The sequence below is a fragment of the Trachinotus anak genome, unplaced genomic scaffold, assembly GCF_046630095.1.
Source record: "Trachinotus anak isolate AG129_WGS33_773 ecotype Australia unplaced genomic scaffold, CSIRO_AGI_Tana_v1 ptg000009l, whole genome shotgun sequence".
Taxonomy (NCBI): Eukaryota; Metazoa; Chordata; class Actinopteri; order Carangiformes; family Carangidae; genus Trachinotus; species Trachinotus anak.
Window position 1 is genome coordinate 5,265,050 of NW_027273860.1, and position 22,685 is coordinate 5,287,734.

The 22,685-nt window shown below is 40.0% G+C and overlaps 1 protein-coding gene across 2 annotated transcripts in view; it reads left to right on the forward strand.

The window, feature by feature from the left end:
- gpr158a (G protein-coupled receptor 158a) overlaps window positions 1-20,522 on the forward strand; it is a 60,849-nt gene extending 40,327 nt beyond the window's left edge. The window contains exons 6-12 of one of the 2 annotated variants that reach the window (XM_071484704.1): window positions 6,086-6,195; window positions 8,562-8,800; window positions 10,163-10,301; window positions 13,049-13,154; window positions 13,592-13,738; window positions 13,840-13,923; window positions 14,406-20,522. In XM_071484704.1, coding sequence (XP_071340805.1) covers window positions 6,086-6,195; window positions 8,562-8,800; window positions 10,163-10,301; window positions 13,049-13,154; window positions 13,592-13,738; window positions 13,840-13,923; window positions 14,406-16,265 — 2,685 coding nt within the window. In that variant the 3' untranslated portion in view covers window positions 16,266-20,522. The remainder of the gene's footprint in view (window positions 1-6,085; window positions 6,196-8,561; window positions 8,801-10,162; window positions 10,302-13,048; window positions 13,155-13,591; window positions 13,739-13,839; window positions 13,924-14,405) is intronic. The other variant, XM_071484705.1, reaches the window with a different exon arrangement.
- Window positions 20,523-22,685: the final 2,163 nt, after the last annotated feature.

Consider the following 22,685-nt stretch of genomic DNA (forward strand, 5'->3'; position numbering starts at 1 on the left):
AACCCCGGCACCTCGCTGCACTTACACATTTACATTTTTATTGTCTACACTTTACAAGTTAATTACTGCAATGTGTACATGGCAGCTTTTTGGTGTGATCCCGCTAACTGCTTCATTCTAATAAAAGAATCCACCCACTTCCTTTTATTTTTTTTAAGTGTTATTGTTTGAATATCTCCTGTTTGCCCCGGAGCGAGAGCTAATTATCTAAAGCAGTCTAGCACAAAATGATTTGAGTGTGCTCTGTGGTGCATCCGGCTGGGCGTCGTACTTTGGTTGTGGGTGTGTTATTGTCCTCACATGAAGCCTTCGGGGACTTGAAAGTGCCAGAGTTTGTGTTTTTGTTAAAGTTAGGCACTTACACTGGCTGATTTAGTGGTACTCCGGTTAAGCTCATATTTAAGGTCAATTAAGTTGTAAATATGTCTAAAGGAAAAACTGATAATGCCTGTTCAGAATGGACATGATCCAAGGCAGGAAATGTATGAACCGGGGTCATGGTGCACACTTTTGGACAGCTACCCCTTGAGGCATTCATGGAGCTGGACACGTGAAAAGTGGCAGAACTAGTAAGAATGAAAATAGAGTGCCTGAGAGAAAATTTTTAACTTTTAAATAAAAAAAAACAGGAAACAGAACCACCAGCCTGTGCTAAGAACCAAAAAAAGATCCTCCTTGTCTGTCTCAAAAAAGTACTCCTATTAGAATTTTCTGATCTCAAGTGAGTCAAGTGTACAACATTTGAAAAACAAACACTGTCGCTAATTTTCTGGAGTGGATGGAAATTACTCAAATGACAACAAGAAGCTGTTCGTCAGGAAAGTGTCAACACTGATTGTGAAAAAACAGTAATTAATGAGGAAGCTGACAGGCACAGTCAGTATCATGCTATACGGTTACCATTACTTGTAAAAGACATAGACACGTGTTTGATTATATGCTGCTTTTCTCAAGTGGGTATTGCTTCTCTGAGAAACTTTAAAGGTGCCCGGGGGAGATTTTTTTTTGTTTTTGTAAACAAGCAAAACCTATGTTTACATTCACTAAAAGGCATTTTGTGTATCCCTGAGGCCTGAGGGATGTGTTTATTCTATTTCCTCCTTCATAAAACACTTTTTATTTGAGTTTTTCATTATTTTACATTTTTGAAACCTGCATTGTAGACTTGTTTGCATTTTTATTATGCCCTATCACTGTTGGAGTATTGCTACAATTCTTGGAGTGTTACTGCAACAGTGTTAAACCATTGGTAGGAATTTGTTTTGCATCACGCCATGCACCAAAGAAAAAAACTGGGACCCTCTTGCAAAAACTTTGCTCTAGTGATCAAAAAAGTGTGGACTTTCCCAGAAAGTTTTCCAGAAACTTTTGTTATTATTAGTTCTGACCATATTATGTGTGGTAATGAGTGACATGCTAGCTACTTAGCATGATAACACATTGGTAGGTAGTAGTTGCTTTTTTCAATAATGTTTTAAATGATGCTAAATAAAGGTGTAGTGTAAGTAGTAAGCACACAACAAAACAAAGTGGTCAGATAAGTGTGAAACAACATAGCACTTTACTTCACACTCAATCTTCTGTTCAGCTGGTGCAACAGGCTGCCGTCCTTCTCTGCCTCCTTAGTGTTTCTACAACATAGAAGGAACAATAAGGAGCAGAGACTGTCCACAATCCTTTGCAAATGGACAAAATAATCATATCACTGAAAAACACAGCTTCAGTGAACACAGAGGAAGCCAACATCAGAACAGCTCCCTGGAAAGCTGCTGCTCGCACCACAGCTGGCTGGCTCTCGTCACCATCGTACCAACAGGGACGGTCTCTTGTGGGTAACCAGCCCAGTGAAGCTGTGTGTGTGGAGCCAGCTGGTGGGCGCAGAAATGAGAGATGATTAGGAATGAAAGATAACTGCAAATTAAGTGACCGAGTGTTGATTGAATGAATAAGTGGGTGAGTGTGGGAATCCTGCTCTTGTCATGTTTGTTCTTTTAGTCTCCCATCACTCCTCATTTCACCAGAACCTTGATCATTGTTAAGTGGATGGATCTTGCATGTTAATGGTGTAAACCTACTGGGATCCTTTTTGTTAATCTCAGTCCTTCAGTATTGTCATTTTATAAGTTGTTTAATGACGTGTCTTGACTTGACTTGGTTGAGTGGCACATTGATGTGAAGTTCAAACCCCCAACAACTGCTGATGTTCCCATCAACAACCATCATGTCCTGTTGAAGTCCAAAAAACAAGCCACCTTCTTCGTCACTGTCCTACAAGTCACTTCTCATAAGAGCATTACTGAAGCCCCGAATATGAGTTATAACATCTGCTGTCAGGTTAATGCCTCTTCCACAACAGTTCTTGTGCCTGTTTACAAAAATGACAACTCAAATAAAAGAAAACATCAACTACTGAAAGTCATAGAACATCGAGAGAGAACTAGATGAATACTCTGGTAACTCATACTTGGGCCACTTGCTAATTTTCTTCTGGCCCAGTATACAACCGGTTCCACAGCCCGAATCATATATAACATGATTGTCAGATGCTGCTTCCACATCTGGCGTGCACACAGAAAATCTTCTGGCTGTCAGTCTATACTGGAGAAAAACAGCTGGAATCTGCCCAGATGTGGAAATATATTGGCCAGACGTCAGCTGAGGAGGCAGGCACATATTGTGCCAGAAGTTTAATTTTACTATTAGCTTTAGCTACAGTAGCTGTGTCTAATAAACTGGCAACTGAGTGCCTATTACTCTCTACAAACACACAATTATCCCGTGTTAGTAGTTCGGAAACATCTCCAATATACTTAAACACAGATAAAGACCAATCAGTGCCCTGGAAATGATCAATATGTATGTCATTGCTATATTGGTAACATCTAGTAATGTACTCACAGTAATCATAATAATTGCAAAATTAATTTGAATGTCTCAAAGAATATCTTGACATTTAGCTTAGCTTAGCATAAAGACTGTCCCAAGGTATTAAATCTCATCAACCAGCAGCTCTAAAGCTCAATGATTAAGACAACATATATTGTTTGTTTGTTTGACACATGAAACTATGGCACGCTTTAAAAAAAAGTCCAAATGTCCAAAAAGAAGAAAAATATTCCTCCATTTACATCCCACTATTCTGATATTGTTGAAACCTTGAATAATCATTGGGTTTAAATGGTTTTTGCTACTCAGCATTTCCAGAAGCCTTTACTCATGCTGTAACTGAGACAAGACAAACAGGAGGAGGCAGGCTGAAGAGTAGTAAGTGTGTTGATAATTGTCTCCTCGATATTGATGTCCATTAGAAAGGTATGCAGCTGCCTGATCCTCTCAATCCCTTCACACGCACTCTTGCGCACACTTGCATGCACGTAAACACACACAAATACGAGGACAACACCCAATCCCTTTCCTTTCCCACAGTGCTGAACCCTAGATTCCCAGCACTTAGCATTGATTATTAATGGAAGGTTTCAAAAAGAGAAGGGGGGGGGGGGGGGTAGAAACTGATCTTACTCTTTATGCACCCTGGCGTTAAGAGAAACCTGTCAGAGGGTCAGGGCCAGACTTTTCCCAGAAACCCTCCTGATAGAAAGTGCAGTGCCGGAGCGAATGGCTTGTGTAATGAATTTTACCCCAGCATTATGTGGTCTGAGGTCATGGCAGTGTTTGAGGACAATGACTATGCTTCTTTTTGCTCTAAAATATAAGTATTGACATTGCTATGAGCATCGATGACGACATTGGGGGGGTGGGGGTGAAAATTTACCTTATTGTATCAGATGAACTAGGGAGAGCTGAGAGTCCACGGGGAACACATTGTTGGTTTTACATTACTGGAAGTAGAATTTGAGCTTCATTATATTTTGTGATATTTCCTACAAGTCCCCATAAACTTTAGTTGATGTTTTACCACCATGCATCTTTATTTCTTGGGACACGTAACAGAAATGCCAGTCAGAAGCAGCTGGCACCACATCACAACACAGATATTATCTGAAAATATCTGTTTTTTACCAAGTGAGCTGCTGTGCAGTTTGTTAGAAATGGCATTGTGTTGTGGTTGTGGATGTAACAGGGTTTCTCAACCGTCCCTGGTCCCATAATTCTCATTTCATCAATAACAAGGTTATTGATGACTTGTTTAATTGGCAGCTTTAATGATACAAACCACTTGTTTGTTGGCAAATATTGAGCCTTAAGGAATTAGATACAAAATAAAGTTTCTCAGGGTGTTTTTATTGAACTTTGTGCTGAAAATAGACAGATGTTGACATCTGCTTGCTATCAGCTACTCATGCTTGGAGGGTTAATAAAATGATTAAATTAGAGTTGTAAAATTAAGGTACAATACCTGTCGAAAACATGTGGGCTAAGAATCGTGTTTCCATAAATATTTACGAATCTTAAACAACTAAATGTACAACTTTTCCATTGTGGTTTTGACCAGTGAAAATGATGAAAAGGTGAGATCGCGCCATTAAAGAAAAAATCTGACTGCTAAACGTGTTAAAAACTTTCTATGAGACTCATTCACATCATTTGGGGCCCAGGCCTCCGGGGAGCCGTGCTGCTGATAACACCTCCCTGTTTCTATCTCCTCACAAACAACACCAGCCTTAAATTGGCACGTGATGGAGATCCAGCTGCTATTTTGTAGTTTATCTAAAAAGGAGTCATGAGCTGTGTTTTCCCCTGGTGCATTTTTACTCATCTTCCTGTGCCCTCTTCTGTCCCTGTGGACCCAAATGTGCGTCAGCAAGTTGCTCAGCGCCTGCCCGGCCTGATATCTCTTTATCGGCTGCTCGCTGTATTTTGTAAAAAAAAAAAAAACAAACTGAATACACTGAGGAGCAACCACACATTGTTATTTAGATATTTTCTTTAACCTCACTGGTTGAGCTGAGTTTTGTTGTTCATGGAGGTTTTAAAAAGTAGTTTCAGAGGCTACTTCATCCTGCACAGAGTGAAATTGATGAAAAACACCTTCTATGCAGTTAAGATTAAGAACTGAGCACTCATCTAGTCATTATTTGCTCTGTGCCACAGTCCCTTTGCAGAGCTGAAATCAAGTGGAGCAAGCTTTGTTTGAGTCAGAAGTTTTCTGTGTTCGGTCGGCCGGCGTCTTCCAGCAGACGAGGATGTGGGCCACCCTGTCTCCCATGGGGTCCTCCGTGTCCCTTCACTGACTCAAACCTAGTGAGCAAAAATATCCACATGCCTGCGTCTTCGCCGCTGCCTGAGGGAACGTATTAATGCCTCAGCTAATCCGATTAACATTAACAATCCCACAGGGGAAATCGCTGCACATCTGCAACGGACAGATAATTATGTTGCCTCAGATGTTTGTTTTTTCTCTTTTTTTGTATGTTTGTTTTGGCGCTTTTTATGTCTTTGGAAGACGATCAGTGTTTTTTTTTTTTTTGGTAGTGTCGGCTTGGACGAGCACCATTTCAGCGTGTTTCTAGGTCTTTGTAGCAAACATGGGTGGATGCCCTCCTCCTTGTCTCAAGGGCAAGCTTTCTGTGATGTTAGCAGCCTCAGATGGAGTTGTTTTTTTGAGTAATGCCAGGGATGGTTATAAAATGTCTGTGCACTTCTGTCACATCTAATTTTAACTACTATGGCCAATGCAATTCATGTATCTCCTCTTCTTGTAAATTCCTCCAGAAAATGGCTCAACCACTAGGCTGTACCAACATTAGTGATGGCATAGTCAGAGCAACACATGTGCCTTTTAAAGTAGGTTTCGAGGAAGAGACTGAAGAAACAGACGAGTAATGAAGCACTTAACTGATGACAGAGTGAGTTAATAAGTGATTGGACATATAGTTAATTAAACTGCATGAACCCACACAACAAACTAACTTTTAAATGAAATTGCTCCACTGTTTAGAGAAGTGTACACTGAGAGCACGATCCAGCAGCAACGCCCCACCACTTTGTATTAAATTTCCAAATGATCGAGAGCCCATTGTCATCCAGACGGAAAACACTCTCAGTTGGGCGTCTCTCTGACTTATTTTTGCTTTCCTTCTTTACACAGTCTTTGTTACTTAAGGCTCTTTCTGTCTTCTTGCAGGTTGGCATTCTTTATTTCCAGCCGAGCGTTTTCCGATGCATCCTGCTGAGATGGGTCCGACTGCTGGGTTTCGCTACCGTCTATGGGACACTGACTCTTAAGTTGTACAGGTAATACACATGGACACACACAGAGGGCCAGTCTCTGGACACTTCGGTACCATAGGAAAAACTTTCAGTAGCACCCCTGAAGGGTCTGATTATTTGCATTATACACTTATGCAACATTAAGTGCACACTATTGGCCTATGCCAAGGGAGAGGAGGCAGGAATGTTTTCATTCCAGGAGCAAACATCTGGATTTATAGCTGGAAGGCTAACTGCTCGCCTCACCACATCATGCCTAATTGTTTATCTTTATAGACTGTCTCCAGCGACATACCTGCAACCATACTGTATAGTATTATGCGTTTGCATGGAACATGAGTTACCCAGTTACTCATATGTGATTCTCACTTACTATCGTGTGAAATGCAGTGTGAGCAGTGCTTTTTTAAAACAATGTAAGTGACAGTGACAGATTTTTAAAAGTAGATCAGGAGCAATTACAGAATATTTCTTTCTCTGCTTTGGTGTCCCTCCTGCTGGTGGCACCCCAGGTGATCTCAGCCTGAAGCTCTGTGCACGCACAGTGCAACACAAGTTGCTTTGGCCCCAGATGATCTGCATATATAACGTGATAATCATGGTTGGCAAGCGACAAACCCAGAGACAAATGTGTGAGAGCAGAGGAAGGGACCGCCGGAGGGTACAGTGGGCGAGAGAGAGGAGGGGGTTTACCCAGCACTGAATAGCCAATAATGAGACAGCGGGTCTGCTGTATTTAAAGTAATGCACTTGAAATTGTTCATCTGTGGGCTTTTTTGTCAGGTGAATCTGTCAAAAAGGCCTAATGAAGATGCTGATTAAGAGGATGTGGCTAATGTTAGTGAGAGCCAAGTAAACCCTTAGAGGTGCAAGTTAACATATTGCACAGATCAATTTTTGATGGGGGGCTCATTAGTGGGGAGCGCGGTGGACACTTCATCAATGTGCGTGAAGGGCAGAGCCTAAGAATAGCGACGACTGGTTATGTCTTCAAGCAGAATTTAACTCCTGTTAATTCCTGTCTTTTTGTCTGTCTGTGAATCTGAAGCTGTGTCACACAGAAGAGCAAAGAGTAACTGCTGTAAACTGTGATGCATTTGATAGCTCAACTGTTCTGCTACATTATAAAGACTGAAAAAAAAACATCCAGGCTTAAACATTTCATCTCTTTTGCAAACTGCTCTGTGAGGAGTTTGTCAGCACCAATAACAATGTCAAACTACTTCCTCCTTCGCTTCTCATAGACAGAAGTCATTATTTGCACAACCACAAAAGCTCCTTGACAGACAAACATAAAGATAGGTGTTTTTAATGCTCTGAAAATATGACCAAAGCTAGTGAGAAGAGTCTCAAAGTTTTGGTGTCAGAACCTCACCATCACCAGAGAAATCTCGCTGCAAATTCAATATTTTACACTAATGTTCTACGATAATACAGTCAGACATCATAAAAACGGCAAAGACAGCAGTTTGTGTTTCTGTCCTGTTGTGTTTTAGTAAGAACTTTTTAAATAAATCTCTCCTTTCTCTCCACTGCCTGTTATCACTATCACTCTGTCATCTGTATGTGGTGACAGCAGAGGTGAGGTCTTCCAACTTAAAAGACCACGTGTGTCACTTGTCCCCACCCTTGGATACGATCCATAGGAGCGAGTGTACCAGAGGCTGTCATACTGGACCTTCACTGTCATCATAACAACAATTAAGGCTGAGGTTAAGGCTGAGGTTATGGTCTGGTTCGGTTTAGGTACAAAAACTGCTGGGTTAGGTTTAGGAATCGATCGTGGTTTGGGTTAAAATAAGTATCTCTTTAAGGTTAGAGGAACTTCGTCATCATGGTTAGAATAATAAACGCCTGGTTAAGGTTGTGGAACAGTCATGGATAAAAGAAACAACCATGACTTTCGGACACACATCATTTCCTGTGTGACAGTCTTACATTTTGTCGAGACATCCATTCACCCCAACCTACTGCATATGTGGACTTTGCTGCTCTATATAGCCTACGACGTAAACTAACTCTCTAACAATAAATGGTAAGAATGGGTTCGTTAAAAGCTGCTTGCGCAGACACCTATGGCGTCGTTTTTTTTACAAGAGGACAGTCTCTGAGGTAGGCAGGCTGCAAGTGGTACTAAAGGAAATTTTAGGAAATGTGGGAAATCCAATCACTATGATAAGTCCTCTAAAGACCGGTTGAGGGAAACTGGGCACGATGAAATGTTATAAAAAGTTTTTATCATTGCTGACCCACAACGATGCAAGACAAAGCAAGGGTGACATTTCCCTCTCATGAATGCAGTCCTGACAGTTTAAAATGCCATAATCCACAATGATAACAGTGTATTTTTGTTCTGTTCTGAAAGAGATCTTCTCTCCTCCCTCCCACAGAGTCCTGAAGGTGTTCCTGTCTCGGACAGCCCAGAGGATCCCCTATATGACCAGCTGGAGAGTACTGCGTCTGCTGGGCATCATCCTGCTCATCGTTTGCTGGTTCCTGGTGGCTTGGACATCTGCCGTCTGTCAGAACCCGGACAGGAAGTCGGCTCTCATCGACGTGGGCTACACGCCCGATGGGCTGCAGTTCAGCATGTGCCTGCTGGATCGCTGGGACTACATGATGGCTGTCGGTAAGCCCCGTAACTGGCCTCTGCCTCCACTGGGTGTTGTGATGAGATTAATATTTGCTGCAGTCTGTGTGTGTACCACAGTGAGAAAACATGGGTTATTTGAGGTGTTCATGGCATAAAATCAAGAAGTAATTTGTCTGGCGTGATACATTTGGAGTTCAAAGTGAGTAAGCGAGACGAAGGAAGAGTGAGTGATGAGGAAAAGTTGGATGAGTAAGACACTTTGCCTCCATCTACATTTGGCAATGTTCTCATGTTTCCTAAAAGAAGACATTAATCCTCTCCACCGGTGCTACACTTCTGGATGTTTTCCTGTGTTGTGCGTGGAGGAGAGGGCGACCAGCAGCAGATAAAGACAGATGAGGAATCAAAGACGCTTGGAGGGGAGCTGCATCTCCACGTCGAGGAAATCTGCATGCTGTTTTACGCCTGCTGACTCAGGCTTCATGAGAGAGAGCCGCGGCCCTTTTTGACTTCTGGGACAACAGATGGACCCCCAGCCGAGCCGCCATGCTGTGATACTGTATGCTGAGGCCAGATTTTCTATCTGTTCATTAGGAAGTAAAAATAGGTTGTAATAAGGATGCGTGGGTCAGCTCTGACGTCACTGGCGAACAGGTCATAAATTTAACACACACTTCACGATGCAATAAATCTTTCAGCTTTAGTCATCTGCACCTGCAGACACTCACACTCAGTGGTCTGATTGTAATACATTTTACTTTCTTCAAAAAACAGCATGCAACCAATAAAGATTTATTGTTGGCCTACTAATGCACAACAAAACTGCAGTTTCAGCAATGCAATCCTGTTCATTTAATCTAGAATATCACATTAGATTTAATCGTAGTTCTCTAGATTTTTTTTTAGGTTGATGCACTGTGTCCATTTCTTTTTTTAGTCAAGTCATTTTTTTAATCTGTAAAAGAGTCTTTTCTGTCTTATTTTCTCAAAACAAGTAACAATAAAAACAATAAACTGACAATCCCACAGTTCAAGCACACAATACCATAAACATCAAAATTATGGCAACAGGTTTTTCATGGAAAAAGCTGTTGCTGTGGAGCTGGCTACCTGAGAAACTTACATGGGGTTGCCATGGTGGTGCACAGGGATTCATCTATTGTCCAGAGAGTACAACCACAGCTGTTACAAATGAGGTTGATAGCTTTGGTGTGAGCCGGGCATTTTCCTGTAAACCTGTGTTTGCCCCAGCTCCATGAGAACATTGAAATGTGAAGTGGCTGTTTGGTGGGGGCACGTGCCTTTTTTTCCTGTTGGCCTGCAAAGCCTGTGTGCACCGCATCGAAATGATTTCTTGGCCCATGTGTTCACCACTTCTCTCTCATTCTTGCTTCACAGCTGAGTTCCTTTTCTTGCTGTGGGCGGTGTACCTGTGCTATGCTGTGAGGACGGTGCCGTCTGCCTTCCACGAGCCTCGCTACATGGCCATTGCTGTTCACAACGAGCTCATCCTGTCAGCTATATTCTATGTCATCAGGTAACACCCCCTGCCCCCAGTCATCTGGATTCCTCTCAGTGGGTATATGTTAATTAAAATGGAACACATGATAAAGGGTTGCTTCATCCAAATTACAAACTGGTATCAGGCTGAGCAGATAGTTGTGTTTTTATTTGTCCAGGCTTTGACACGATGTCCGTGAAATCTCTACCGATAGCCCAATACAGTGCAGGTGAATGATTTATTTAATTATTATTTATTTGGGTCCCAATTAGCTGTTACTAATGTAGCAGCTCCTCCTCCAGGGGTCCGCGGACAAAAAACAGCTACAACAAATTCATGAAATTATATAAATTGAAGCAAATGAGATTATACATATGTAAATACAGGTGAACATATATAAATACATTTATATATTTCATTACTAAAATTAAAACAAAAATTAAACAAGGTAAAATAGAAGTTTGCAATTTTAATCAGCAGCCCAGCGTCATACAGTGCAATTGAATTATTTACCAATTTATAATCATATTTATGATTAATTAAAATTCTTTTATTTAGTGAATATAATGTTTAGTTTTTAATAATTTTTCCTTGTTAATATCGGTAAATGTAAAAAAAAAAAAAAAAAGAATAGATGTGTCTACAGAGTCAGAGTCAAGGTTATTCTGGATAATCCAACAACCTTCCAACATTTCGTAATTTTTCATCTCAACTCTGTTCATTGTCATTGTTTTAAAGTGGAGGCTCAAATATCAGAAATGTATACCTGAAATCCTCAGCAGAAAAAAACTAAATTATCTGCACATCTAGATGCCACTAGGTAGAATATATGGATATATTTTTGACCCTTTAATTGAACTTTAATATATATCACTTCCTGGCAATATAGAATAATAGACCTAGTGTAGTAACCCCCACCCACCTGCTCTAAGCAAGATAAATCACAATTACCAACAAATCCATCCTCTTCAACATACAAATGCTATTAAAATGCACTGTCCCTGTCAAAAAAAGTAATAAAAATTTAAAGATGCTGTCACGTTCACCAGCTTTATATTTAATATCACTGTCTTTTCTCGCTGTTGTCACTTTGACATTTATGTCCTCTGCTAGATTGTCTCATTTGCATCACATATAGGCTCAAGCTGCTTTTTTTTTTTTTTTTTTATTGTCGTGATATCAGCCGTCTCCCTCCTGTATACATGTCAAATAACTGCACCATGCAGTTTATAAATGAGACGTTTCAGCTGACACCACCGCAGCCATTCCTAGCTGGAGTCCCCCCTAAATGAGAGCTCAGCTCCATAACATTATTCACTAATGAACCATGTCAGAATGATTTATGTTTTTTTCAAGACAGGATAAATAGCTAGAGTTATTGGCAGCCATATTCCACTTATAAATTAACATCCATAGCCAATAAATTTGTGTATCCTCAACATATAGCCTGGTAGTTTCTTGGAATAAATCAGAGTTTGTAACAGTTTTGATGGTATTTGAACGCCTGGCTCTTTGTGATTACACTGCCAATTCCTTTAATGGTCCTCTGCAGCCTTGTTGTGAGGCCTTTCTCTGCAGACGAGACCCCCTAATAAATTGGACAGTTGCCTGATGTGGCGAGTTGATTCTGACTGGCTGCCACCAGAGACCACGGCGTACACTGGGGCTTGTTAGAGGCATCCGGCGTCCATTTGTGTTACTCACAGAACCTGCCATTTGATCCCACAGCGGCCAGTTAAAGCACTGACCTCCTCTTTTTCCGTGATAGTCGTCAGGTTTTAGCCATCTCCTGGTGTGAATGGGATGTTGACAGAAAACACAGGGGATGTAACTGCTGGAAGTCTTTGCATGAGCGATGGCGAGATGCTGCAGCCCGAGAGGAGACAGCACGCCAAGGTTATTAAATCCTCATCTGCACAGAAACTCCTCACAAAACATGAAGGAGGGAAGACTTCAAAGTGTTGGGACATTTCATATGCTGGACCTTTGCCTTCATTCATGCCTCTAAGCTATTACCACAGTAACTGTTCGTTAATTAGCCATTTGCCAACTTCAACAACGTAATGAGCTTGCTAGATGACATTTGCTTGGATAGAGGCTCTCCAGTGGTTGAATTACCATCTGACAGGACTTGCCTTCATATCCTTAGTGCGCATGAGGTCTTGCTGTGCTGAAAACCCGTTAGTTCGTTTAAATAAAAGGCTAGAGCTACTCCTCACACCACTATTGTTTCTGCCGGTAATTATCTCTTTTTCCAACAACTGCTGTGCCACAGCGAGCCCTGTGTATTACTGTCTGATGTATAAATAGGCTCAATCTTGTGACCAGATCAAGGTCATTCCCCTTTGTTGTGAATCCAACTGAAAGAATGAGGAAAATATTGTGTCCTTGCTGGCAAAAGGATCACTCAAGTGGAGTGTTATAAGAGGCAGTGGACTTGATGTGCAGACAGACAGTGCAAATCTACTTTGCCTGAAAACACATTAACTCTGCTGGTGTCTGTCTCTCCTGGCTCCATCTGTCCCTCAGAGGTTTACTGCAGACAGAGCAATATGTAAGAATATCACATCATAATTTTGTCAGACTTCACGCTGTAGTTACTGTGTGTACATCTGCAATTTGTCAGTCAGCCATCATAAGGGTTTTTAGGACGCGTTTATTAACAAAACTCTTGTTCTGAAAACATCTGCATGCCCTTGCTCTTGTATCTGTAATATGTGGATTCAGTTTCTTCTTTTCTCTGTATGTAATCTGGATGTTTTTTTCTCTTTGCATCCCATCAGGTTCATTCTTGCTCCTGAGCTCCACCCAGACTGGATGCTCCTACTGTTCTTCACCCACACCCACTTAACTGTAACGGTTACACTGGGTCTCCTACTCATTCCTAAGGTAAAATAAGTATTTCACATTACTCTACTTTGCCTAGTGAAAAGTAAAAAAAAAAAAAAATTTTGTTTTTTGACAGAATGCTAGCAAGTACAGCCCTGCAGTGTAACGAATGCTAAATTAGATTTCATTCTTGCTTTAAAACTATTTGTTTGTATTGTGTTTTGTTTTATTTTACTGTAATCTATGTATTTTCCTGGATTTATCTTCTTGGTACTTCTTGATTGTACTCATCAAACATTTGATGAGTACAATATTAATACATGATCAATATTACAATATAATGTGATTTACTATCATTCATTGTTAATGTATACACCACCCTCCACTCATGAACGCCCCCAATAGGAATTATAGTTGTTGACAAATAATATATAGTATGTAAATAGGTATTCCACAACTTAAAACGGTTCCAAACAATTTCTATGCCGTTCCACCAGTTCCTGTTTGCTGGCACCCACATGAGAGATGATATAGCCTCTGAGGCCTATGAGGACGAGCTGGACATGGGTCGATCTGGGTCATACCTAAACAGCAGCATAACCTCTGCATGGAGCGAACACAGTCTGGACCCTGAGGACATTCGGGTAAGATGAGTTTCCTTTTACCTTTTAGTCTCCATTGTATAACCTGGTGATACCCTTTGAATCCTCCAAAAATACTGAGCCATGGCAGTTTTTTATTGCAGACACCAGACGAAATGGGCCATCTCAGTTCTATTAATGGCTGTGGCGTAAGGTCTTGTGACAGTCTTTGGGAAAAACGTACCAACGTGAGCAGAGATTTCTGTTTGTCTGTTAGAGCTGAAGAAGTCTCTCTACCAAAAGATTTGGGCACCTTAAGCCTATTTAACAGGGGGAGCGGTGTTATGATATCCTGCCTCTTGGGAGCATTCATTATATCGGATAGTGACAGAAATACAGTAAATTTAAGACCAAAGCTTAGAGGCTGTTTCAGACCTAACATTAAAACACACCATTTTCTTATTTGATGCTGTTCAGGACTGTCCTGTCTGCTTTTTTTTCAGCACGCATGTCAAACTCCGTAGTGCATCATTTAACAGCTGTTTGTAGTCACGTGTCTACGATTTGTACTGCATGTTCTCTGTGCAGTAGAATGTGTGCTTTTCGTAACAGTGTTTTGATTAGAGATCCCTTTTTTTGAATCCTGTAAAAAAACAGATACAGTATGTTTCAACAAGAGACTGATCACTTTTGCTTTTTTCTTTCCCTTCATTCTGTCATGAATGTGTAGGAGGAGTTGAAGAAACTCTACTCCCAGCTGGAGATTTACAAGAGAAAGAAGATGCTGGCAAACAACCCTCATCTCCAAAAGAAGCGGAGCTCCAAGAAAGGGCTGGGTCGCTCACTAATGAGACGCATCACTGAAATACCCGAATCTGTGCACCGGCAATGCAGCCGTGAAGATAAGGAGGCCGGGGAACATGGGAGCAATCGTAACAGCATTTGCATGTTGAAAAAGAACCCATTTGATCCTCCTCACCCAGGAAAACCGGCAAAGGAAGAGACGCTAAAGAACAAGGTTTTCTCCCTCAAGAAGTCCCACAGTAGCTACGACCATGTCCGCGACCAGAGTGAAGACTCCAACAGCTCGGCAACAGACAAAATGGAGGTGACCACAGCTGAAGGTTCCCTCCTGGATACACTAATGGGCAAGAAGCTGGTCAAGAAGAAATCTAGTGAGAATATAAATGTCCCCAGTGAATCTACGGAATCAGTCCCTTTGGTCTGCAAGTCAGCCAGTGCGCATAACCTCACTGCAGACAAGAAACCAATTCATCCCAGAGCCTCCATGCTGCAGAAGTCACTCAGTGTCATTGCCAGTGCCAAGGAGAAAACTTTAGGCTTGACAGGAAAGACCCAGAGTGCAGAGGACAGCAATAAGAAGAGTCAGCCAAAGAGCAAAGACACAAGAGCCAGTGTAGAGCCAGATAATGAATGCCAACCTAAGATGATTATTAGCCAGTCGGTTGAGTACAAACAGAGTGCAGCAAAAGGTAGGATGATGAAACAGCCGGTGAGTGGCAGTGAGCCTACAATCTGCTCTGATCCAGTTAAGGGAAAGGACCTCTACGATCTCTCAGAAGTGTGCCCTTGGGAAGTGGAAGATCTCCCAACTCCATCTGAAAACAAGGTCCAAAAGCATGTATCTATTGCGCCAAAGGAAACTACAACTGTTCACGGAGGAAGCACGAAGGGAAGCAAATCTCAGCAGCAGAAGCAGAGGGCTTCTGATCAATCACCAACAAGCGGAAGGAATTCAAAGGAGATTCAGAAGACGACTGCTGTTCGAGCAGATGTATGTCCGTGGGAGGATGTAGGTGAGAGTAATGCTAGTCAAGTAGAAGGGTCTAAGCAACAAATATCCAGTCAGGCTAGTCAATTTGCTAAAACCCAGCAGTCTCATTCTGCAGTAGAAAGCTCCAAAACACAACGAGCAGATGTTTGTCCGTGGGACTTTGAAGAGGCTCAAAAGACAACAGAATTAGCTCGTTCACCAGATATGACAAAGCAGAGAAAAGGTACCTCTCCAGTGGATGGGAGAGGAAGAAGTACCCTTTCTGATCCATCCAAAATAGGAGGCTCACTACAGCTACCACCTTCAAAAGCTGATGTATGTCCCTGGGACTATGACAGTACTGCAGTATCTCCAAATTCTGAGAGGACACCTAGTCCCTCTCGAGTTTCCAAAACCAAGGAGTCCCCTTCAAAAAAGAAGGGTACCCTTTCCACAAGAACACTTGAGACAGAGAAATCAAAAGACGCTGATGATGAGAAAAGTAGAACAAAAGCTGGCCAACAAATGAGCCAACAAAAAATGGCTGAGGTATGCCCGTGGGATATCGAGAGTCATCAGGAGGTGCCGTTGGTAGAAAAAAGGAAAAGTGCAAATGTTGGAGCAGTTAAAGAAAAACAGGCTGAAGTTTGTCCATGGGATTTTCAGGATACGTCAGATACAAAAGGTACAGACAAAAGTGCTCCTGCAGTGAAACAGAGCAATCCAAATCCTAAAGGTGGGGTTGTAAGCGCTGCAAAAAAGGCAGATGTTTGTCCCTGGGACTTTGAGGATAGCACATCAAGCAAGAAGGCATGACACTGAACCTTAATGGACCACTGAAGTTATAGTTATTGATGTATACTTTTTTTTTCCACTTTGAAATCGTTAAATATTACCTTTTACTATTATTAGTATGGTGACTTGGAAGAAAAGTTGATCAAATTCCACAAGTTGCCTTCCTTTCCAAGGTTTTGTTCCTGTTTTACCTATTTTGAAAATAAGTAAAATATACAAAAAACAAACCAATGTCATGATGAGCATTCCAGATTATTCCAGGAAAATCCTGAAAGATAAATTGTAGACTAATTATGCAACTTTTGATTCAGCCTTTTCACTTCACGAGCAATGTTGAAAATCTGCATTTATCATGTTCTGTACTCGAGTTAACAGTTACATGGTTCTTTTTGTGCATTAACATCATCACTTCTTGGACAGATATGACAAGACAGTAGACAATAGACAGTAGACAGAGAAAAAAATATTGTTTTGTGTAAGAAAAAGAAGTACTGAAGTAAACTACAGAAGTGAAAGCCAAAGAATAGGGGAACATTTACAAAGAGGGATGTTGGTCTTTAGGCGGTAAAGTTAATTTATTAGTTTGTGTCTAAACCTTGGCACAGAGGCAAGGAAATCAATCTATAGCACTTTAGCCAACCCCATTAATTAAGAACAGAGGACGAACTCTGTTTTTCTTGTACATTTCGTCTTCTTATTTTTAACTTCATGGCATGATAATCACACAGGATATCACACACAACCAAAATTAGACATGTTTTTTGTTTAGATCTATTTAATTGTAGTTCTCGGCGGATTAAAATGCTTCCAAGTCTGCTGAGATGTACTGTATGTGCCTAACTAACTAGCATTGTCTTGTATTAGTCTGAAGTAAAAGCAAGTGGCTTCATCTTCAGCATTTTGTGACGGTGAATTATATAAACAGCATGCACAGCCAGGTATTGAGAGTAGTTGGACCCTACTGGTTTGTCAACTAAGGCAGTTAATATGTTGACAAGTATATAATGTTGTTTTAGTTTACTTTTTTTGAATACCTGAGTCACTCAATTTCCTGCTTTCATATTTCCAAGAGCTCATTCAGGGTGGTGAAGATCATATGAGAGCAACATTAACATGAATGTGTGTCAACATTACTAGTGTGTACACTGTAAAAAGTAGGGAAGTAGAAATTCTGAGGGGATACTGGGAAAATTATTTGCACCAGCTTTGTTTATGAATCCAGCATGGGTCTTTGTATTGGCTTGCACCGTGTGTGTGCGTGTGTGTGTGCGTGTCTGTATGTTTGTGGATACAATATCATGAATTTAAAGTAAAAATGTAATCCAGTATCCTAAGAGTTTAACTTCTGGAGTCTGATACATCATCAAGTCCTGCCAGCGTTTTTTTTTGTCCATACATCCCCTTTGCCTCAAACACCAAAGTAGAAGGGAAGCATGCCACCCATTTCAGTTTACAAACAGCTTATAGAAAATGCTGCTTGAAGAATAACTCTGGGTTATTATAACTTGGCTATTATTATTTTTTGGTTTTGACCATAATTTCTATTGGTAACAATAACATTGTACTCATCAAGTTAGGCACTGACACCTGATTTAAGAGTTGTTATGTATAAGTTGTTCTGTAAACTGACCATCTTTTTGCCCATTTTCATCACCATTATTCTGATATTATCATCCATGGATATAACTGTTGGTTATATCCATCAACTGAGGGTTTTCTGGTTCTGCAATATCCCTATTCTTAATCCCGCCTACAAAGATCTGATTGGCTGATTGTTTCTCCAGTAGAGGGAGACAATCATCCGTCGTGGACCACAACACCAGAATTATTTGCTAAACAAATGCTAAATAATTTGATTATTATTACATTTTCATTGCGCCCACTGAATAAGGCCATTTAGATCAACTATTGGCTTGTTTTGTTTTATCTTGACAGATCATCTTAATTTTCTTGTCAGATTTTGTTGAAGTGATGTAGCTTTGTTTCTAAATGTAAGCAGTTACCTTGGTGAGTACAATGTTATCATAACTGAAAAAAAAAAATCAAAAATAAGTATTATTCTGCATTCAGTTTTTTTTCTTTTCCTTTGAATATTGAAAGTTCACAAGTAGCATCATGCATGTTCTTCCCTGTTCAATGCAAAGTAGGCTAAAACCCAATTGATTGATTATGCTAGTAACTTTAGAGGTAGACATAGCAATGTGGTTATCAATTACTAATTTGACTAAACCTTTTGAAGGTTTTGATTAGTTCAGTGTTTTGTATCAAAATGTCTAAATATTCATCATGCATTATCCATCCTGGGATTACAGCAGAAAAAAAAGAACTTTCCCACTTATATTCAAAATAATACCCGTTGAACAGCTGACAATATTTGCAGCAGTGTGAGGAGAACTATGTATCAATATAGCATCTACAGTACTTTATGGTATCTCGTGAGAAGTACATGGTATCACTGAATGTCGTCACCGATTGTAATTATCTGTACTTGATGTCAGATTCCTCTTGACAAAATATACAAACTCTGTAGGAGTCCTTACTAACTGTGATAAAAATCAGTGCTCGTCAGTGAGAATTTTACTAAGTCCTCATTTGAGTAAACACAGTTCCTAAACTGCTAAATTTCTGTAGCACAGCCTCAATGAAAACGATCCAGTGACAAATATTTGTAGCCATTCTTATCCAATTTTGTTTAACGTGCTCTACAGCTAGACTCCATCAATGTGATTTAGGCACCACATCTTATATCTGCCTCCCCTGACTGAGAAATTACCTCTGCCGCTGAGCTGTGGGGGGGCTCGTCTGAGATATTTCAAATGTGGAGTGTTTGCCTTTCAGCGTGAGATTTGTCATCACCTCTGCTTTATGAGCTCCTTTAGGAACAGTGTCTGAGAAGAACTGTCACCGTGCATGGATTGATTGTAATGCTTTGGTGGATCTATATGATATTTATGAACCAGATGTTAGGCGCCATCCATCATATGCATTGTGGGAGTGGATGGTGGATCCTATTATATGGGATTTCCTGACCTCTGGATACGACAACAGCGCCATTTCAAAAGCCCTTTTCTGTTTTTAAAACTGACTTCAGTTTTTGCAATCACTGCCGCATTAGATTTTACTGCCCTGGGTGATGAATAATATGCTGTAAATTTTTAAATCAAGCCTCTTTTTCGTCCTTGTTGGAAAGCTATTTTAAAAGAAGAGACGTGTTTTTTTCATAATAATTATTTTGAAAGTCTACATGTTCTACATGACCTCAGACTGAGCTCATACAGGCTCTGAAGCAGCTGTGATTTGGGTAAAGTTCAATATATTTGTTTAAAAAAAAGCGCCAGCACAAGCAATATTTTATAGCATTTTCAAGCAAAGAAGGTGTCAAAACACATTTTTATTCATTGATGTTGATTTTTAACTTTTACACACTTGGCCCATGAGATTTCTAGATCAGTGATAGATGGAGCACAAAGGAAACACAATTACAGTTAAATATTCTTAGAGCAGAAAATACTTACAGTGCAATATCCCACCATTATACTAAGAATTATGTCACATTTTTGCATAACAATCAATCTACTCTGTTGTTTAATAGCATAACTTGCGTGTGCTTGCTGTAGCATTCCTCAGTTCAGTCAGTCCATAGCTGTCTGTGTATACATAACCAGTGTCTCACGGTCTGTTTCTCTGGAGATTATCATTGTATTTTAGCTGTACTCATCAATGAATCAGTGACAGTTTGGATCTCAGCCATTTTACTTGGGTGTGCAAATCAAGACCATTGTTCTTGTACCATCTTGACATAGATGATACTGTGTCCCGTAGCTCTTTGTCCACCAATCGGACCTTGACCATGGTGCGTTCTGTTGGCTATCTGCTTTCTTTTAAACCTGACTTCTCTCTTCTCTTGTGACCAAACCAAGTCACCCGATGGCAAATACAACTACTACTATTGCTACTACTACTATTCAATGCTGTAACGTCGTAAATCTTGCTCTTGTGGCTTCTGCATGAATTCAAGAAATTAGTAGGACCGATGTTTCACTGCCCTTGATAGAACAAAAAAGAAAAAAAATTGATCTTTCATGGACTGTTACAAGTTGTATAGTGAGTGATACTGTCCCTAACCCACTGTATTATGTGCTTGTTATAACTATTGCTCTATGACAAGCTTATAGCATCAATATATGGGAATATTTGGTAGATTTATATTGTGTTATATTGTGATAGCATGTACATAAAAGATACCTCCTCTGCAATAAATATTTATATGAAAATTAACTGAGTTCACTGTTTTTTTTAATGTTTTACTGCAGTTCCATATGTGTTATGACTTAGTTCTTAAGCTGAAAAAACCTGCTGAGAACCTTGAGAAAACAAAGATTTTTCACTTTCATTTCTGCTCTGTTTCTACTACATTTATAATCCCAAGACACTCCCATGATGCATTTCTGCTTAGTAATCATCCCTGTCTGAGGTTTGTTTGCTTATTCTTCATGTAGACATGCAGTTGGAGAAACCCTGGCCTTTAAAAGCCTTGTGCATCATAACCACTTTAGGATATGTGCGTCTTGGCGACAGTCCTGAAATGCTTTTATTACTTGTTGTGGTCTTTTGAACAGAGATCAATGGAGGCTCTGCAGGAAGCAGGAGATAGAAGATGGTATCAAGTGCTGACTCCAGACCCCTGCAGAAAAACTGAGCGTCGTTACTTTCCAATTCCAAAATAATTACTGGCCAAGGGGATATTATATTTATTCCCTGAGCCAAAGGGAAAATGATTTCCTGCTCTATTAATCCATCATTTTTTAACCCCATAAATTCTGCCTAATGAGCATTACATGAAACACAGTGTCTACATCTACATCCCAAGTGCTTATATCTCTGAATATACAGGCAGTGATGCAGCCAAAAAACATTGCAAAAGGGTATTGTGTAAAGCAAACATGTTAGCATTGATTCCTGTTTACAAGAGCACTTTTGGAGCCTGTCTAATAAATAGGAGATCAATACAGGCTGCTGCAGGGAACTAAAATAGACAAACATCAGAGAAGAAAACTGTCTATGAGAAATAACTTGTGACAGGTAGATACAGAAACCATTGATGTGCCATTTGATATTCATCACAGTCATGCACAAAAAAAGAGTAGGTATAACATTTAAAGTTCTCCACATGTATTTCCAGGACCATGATAAGGATAGTGAAAGGAGCTTTTGATTATTTATTTTAAAAGGTCATGATTCATCAACATTTATGTTTTAAATTTGCATCACTGAAACTTTTCAGTAAGACTGCATCTTGCTTGTCCACAAACTTAAAGCTACAATAATCAATATTGTTGTATAGTGGTTAAATAAAGTGGGTTATGTATAAAGGGTTAAATGATTATGTGTAATGTGGAAGGTATCACTTGTAGTGACAAATCCACAAAAACTAGAATCTGCAGTTCCCGTCAGCTCTACTGTGCATTTTAGTGTCTTTCAGCTCATTGTTTTGGTTTCCTGGCTCAACTTGGTTCAGTCTCACTGCTTTCATCGACCCTGTTTCTTGTATCAGCAGGCAGCTGAGGCCACAAACACAACTCCATATTAAAGCTAATGTTGCTCCATATCTGCTGTATGTGTAAATTAGCAACTGTTAGCTAACGTGTTTGTCATAACAACTTTAGTAGGTAATGATTATGTAAATGTTGTGTTCACTAGTGGTTCTTCTGGCCAAAACTCTCTGACACTTTGAAAACACATTAACCACTCTTTTTTAACCTTACGTTGTTATTATTCAAGTGAGACTTTCATGACCAGCACCAGGCATTTTTATGATATATGCACAGTTAAATGATTATTAGTAAACTATATGGAACAATTATACATCTTTGTTAAATGTATAAAATTACCTCTATCATATGAGGGAAGAAATTGTATGACCATTTAGGTATTTAGGATTTATCTATTTTTTTCTTTTTCTATTAGTTCTGTATTAAACTAATAGTGTTTATAATTGTGGACTGAAATGGCATGAGTCAACTATTTCCTAATTAGGCTTTTTGTTCATTAAACAGTATCTGGGACCACACCGTTACCTCGCTGCCAGCAGATGACTCATATTGAGTTGACATGTGCTTGAGTGTGAAATTTCACTTAATTAAAACCACCTGAAGTGTTCAGGAGACAAGCAGTCAGATCTTTAAATCCCATAAAAACACCATTCACTTGGAGGAGACTCAGGTTCTCCTTCATTTTCCACTCAAACCACCATTAGCTTTAAATAGCTCAGATTGTAACCAAGAAACTATTATATGAACTGAATGAGGCTTTACAGGCAGAAATAATTACTTTGTTTTCGTTAAACCTCAATAATGAACAAGAACTCTTAGAGCTATGAGGTGGCTGCCAAAGACATATCCCACACTTGCTGCAAACTGAGCATCTCTGGATCTCCTGTGG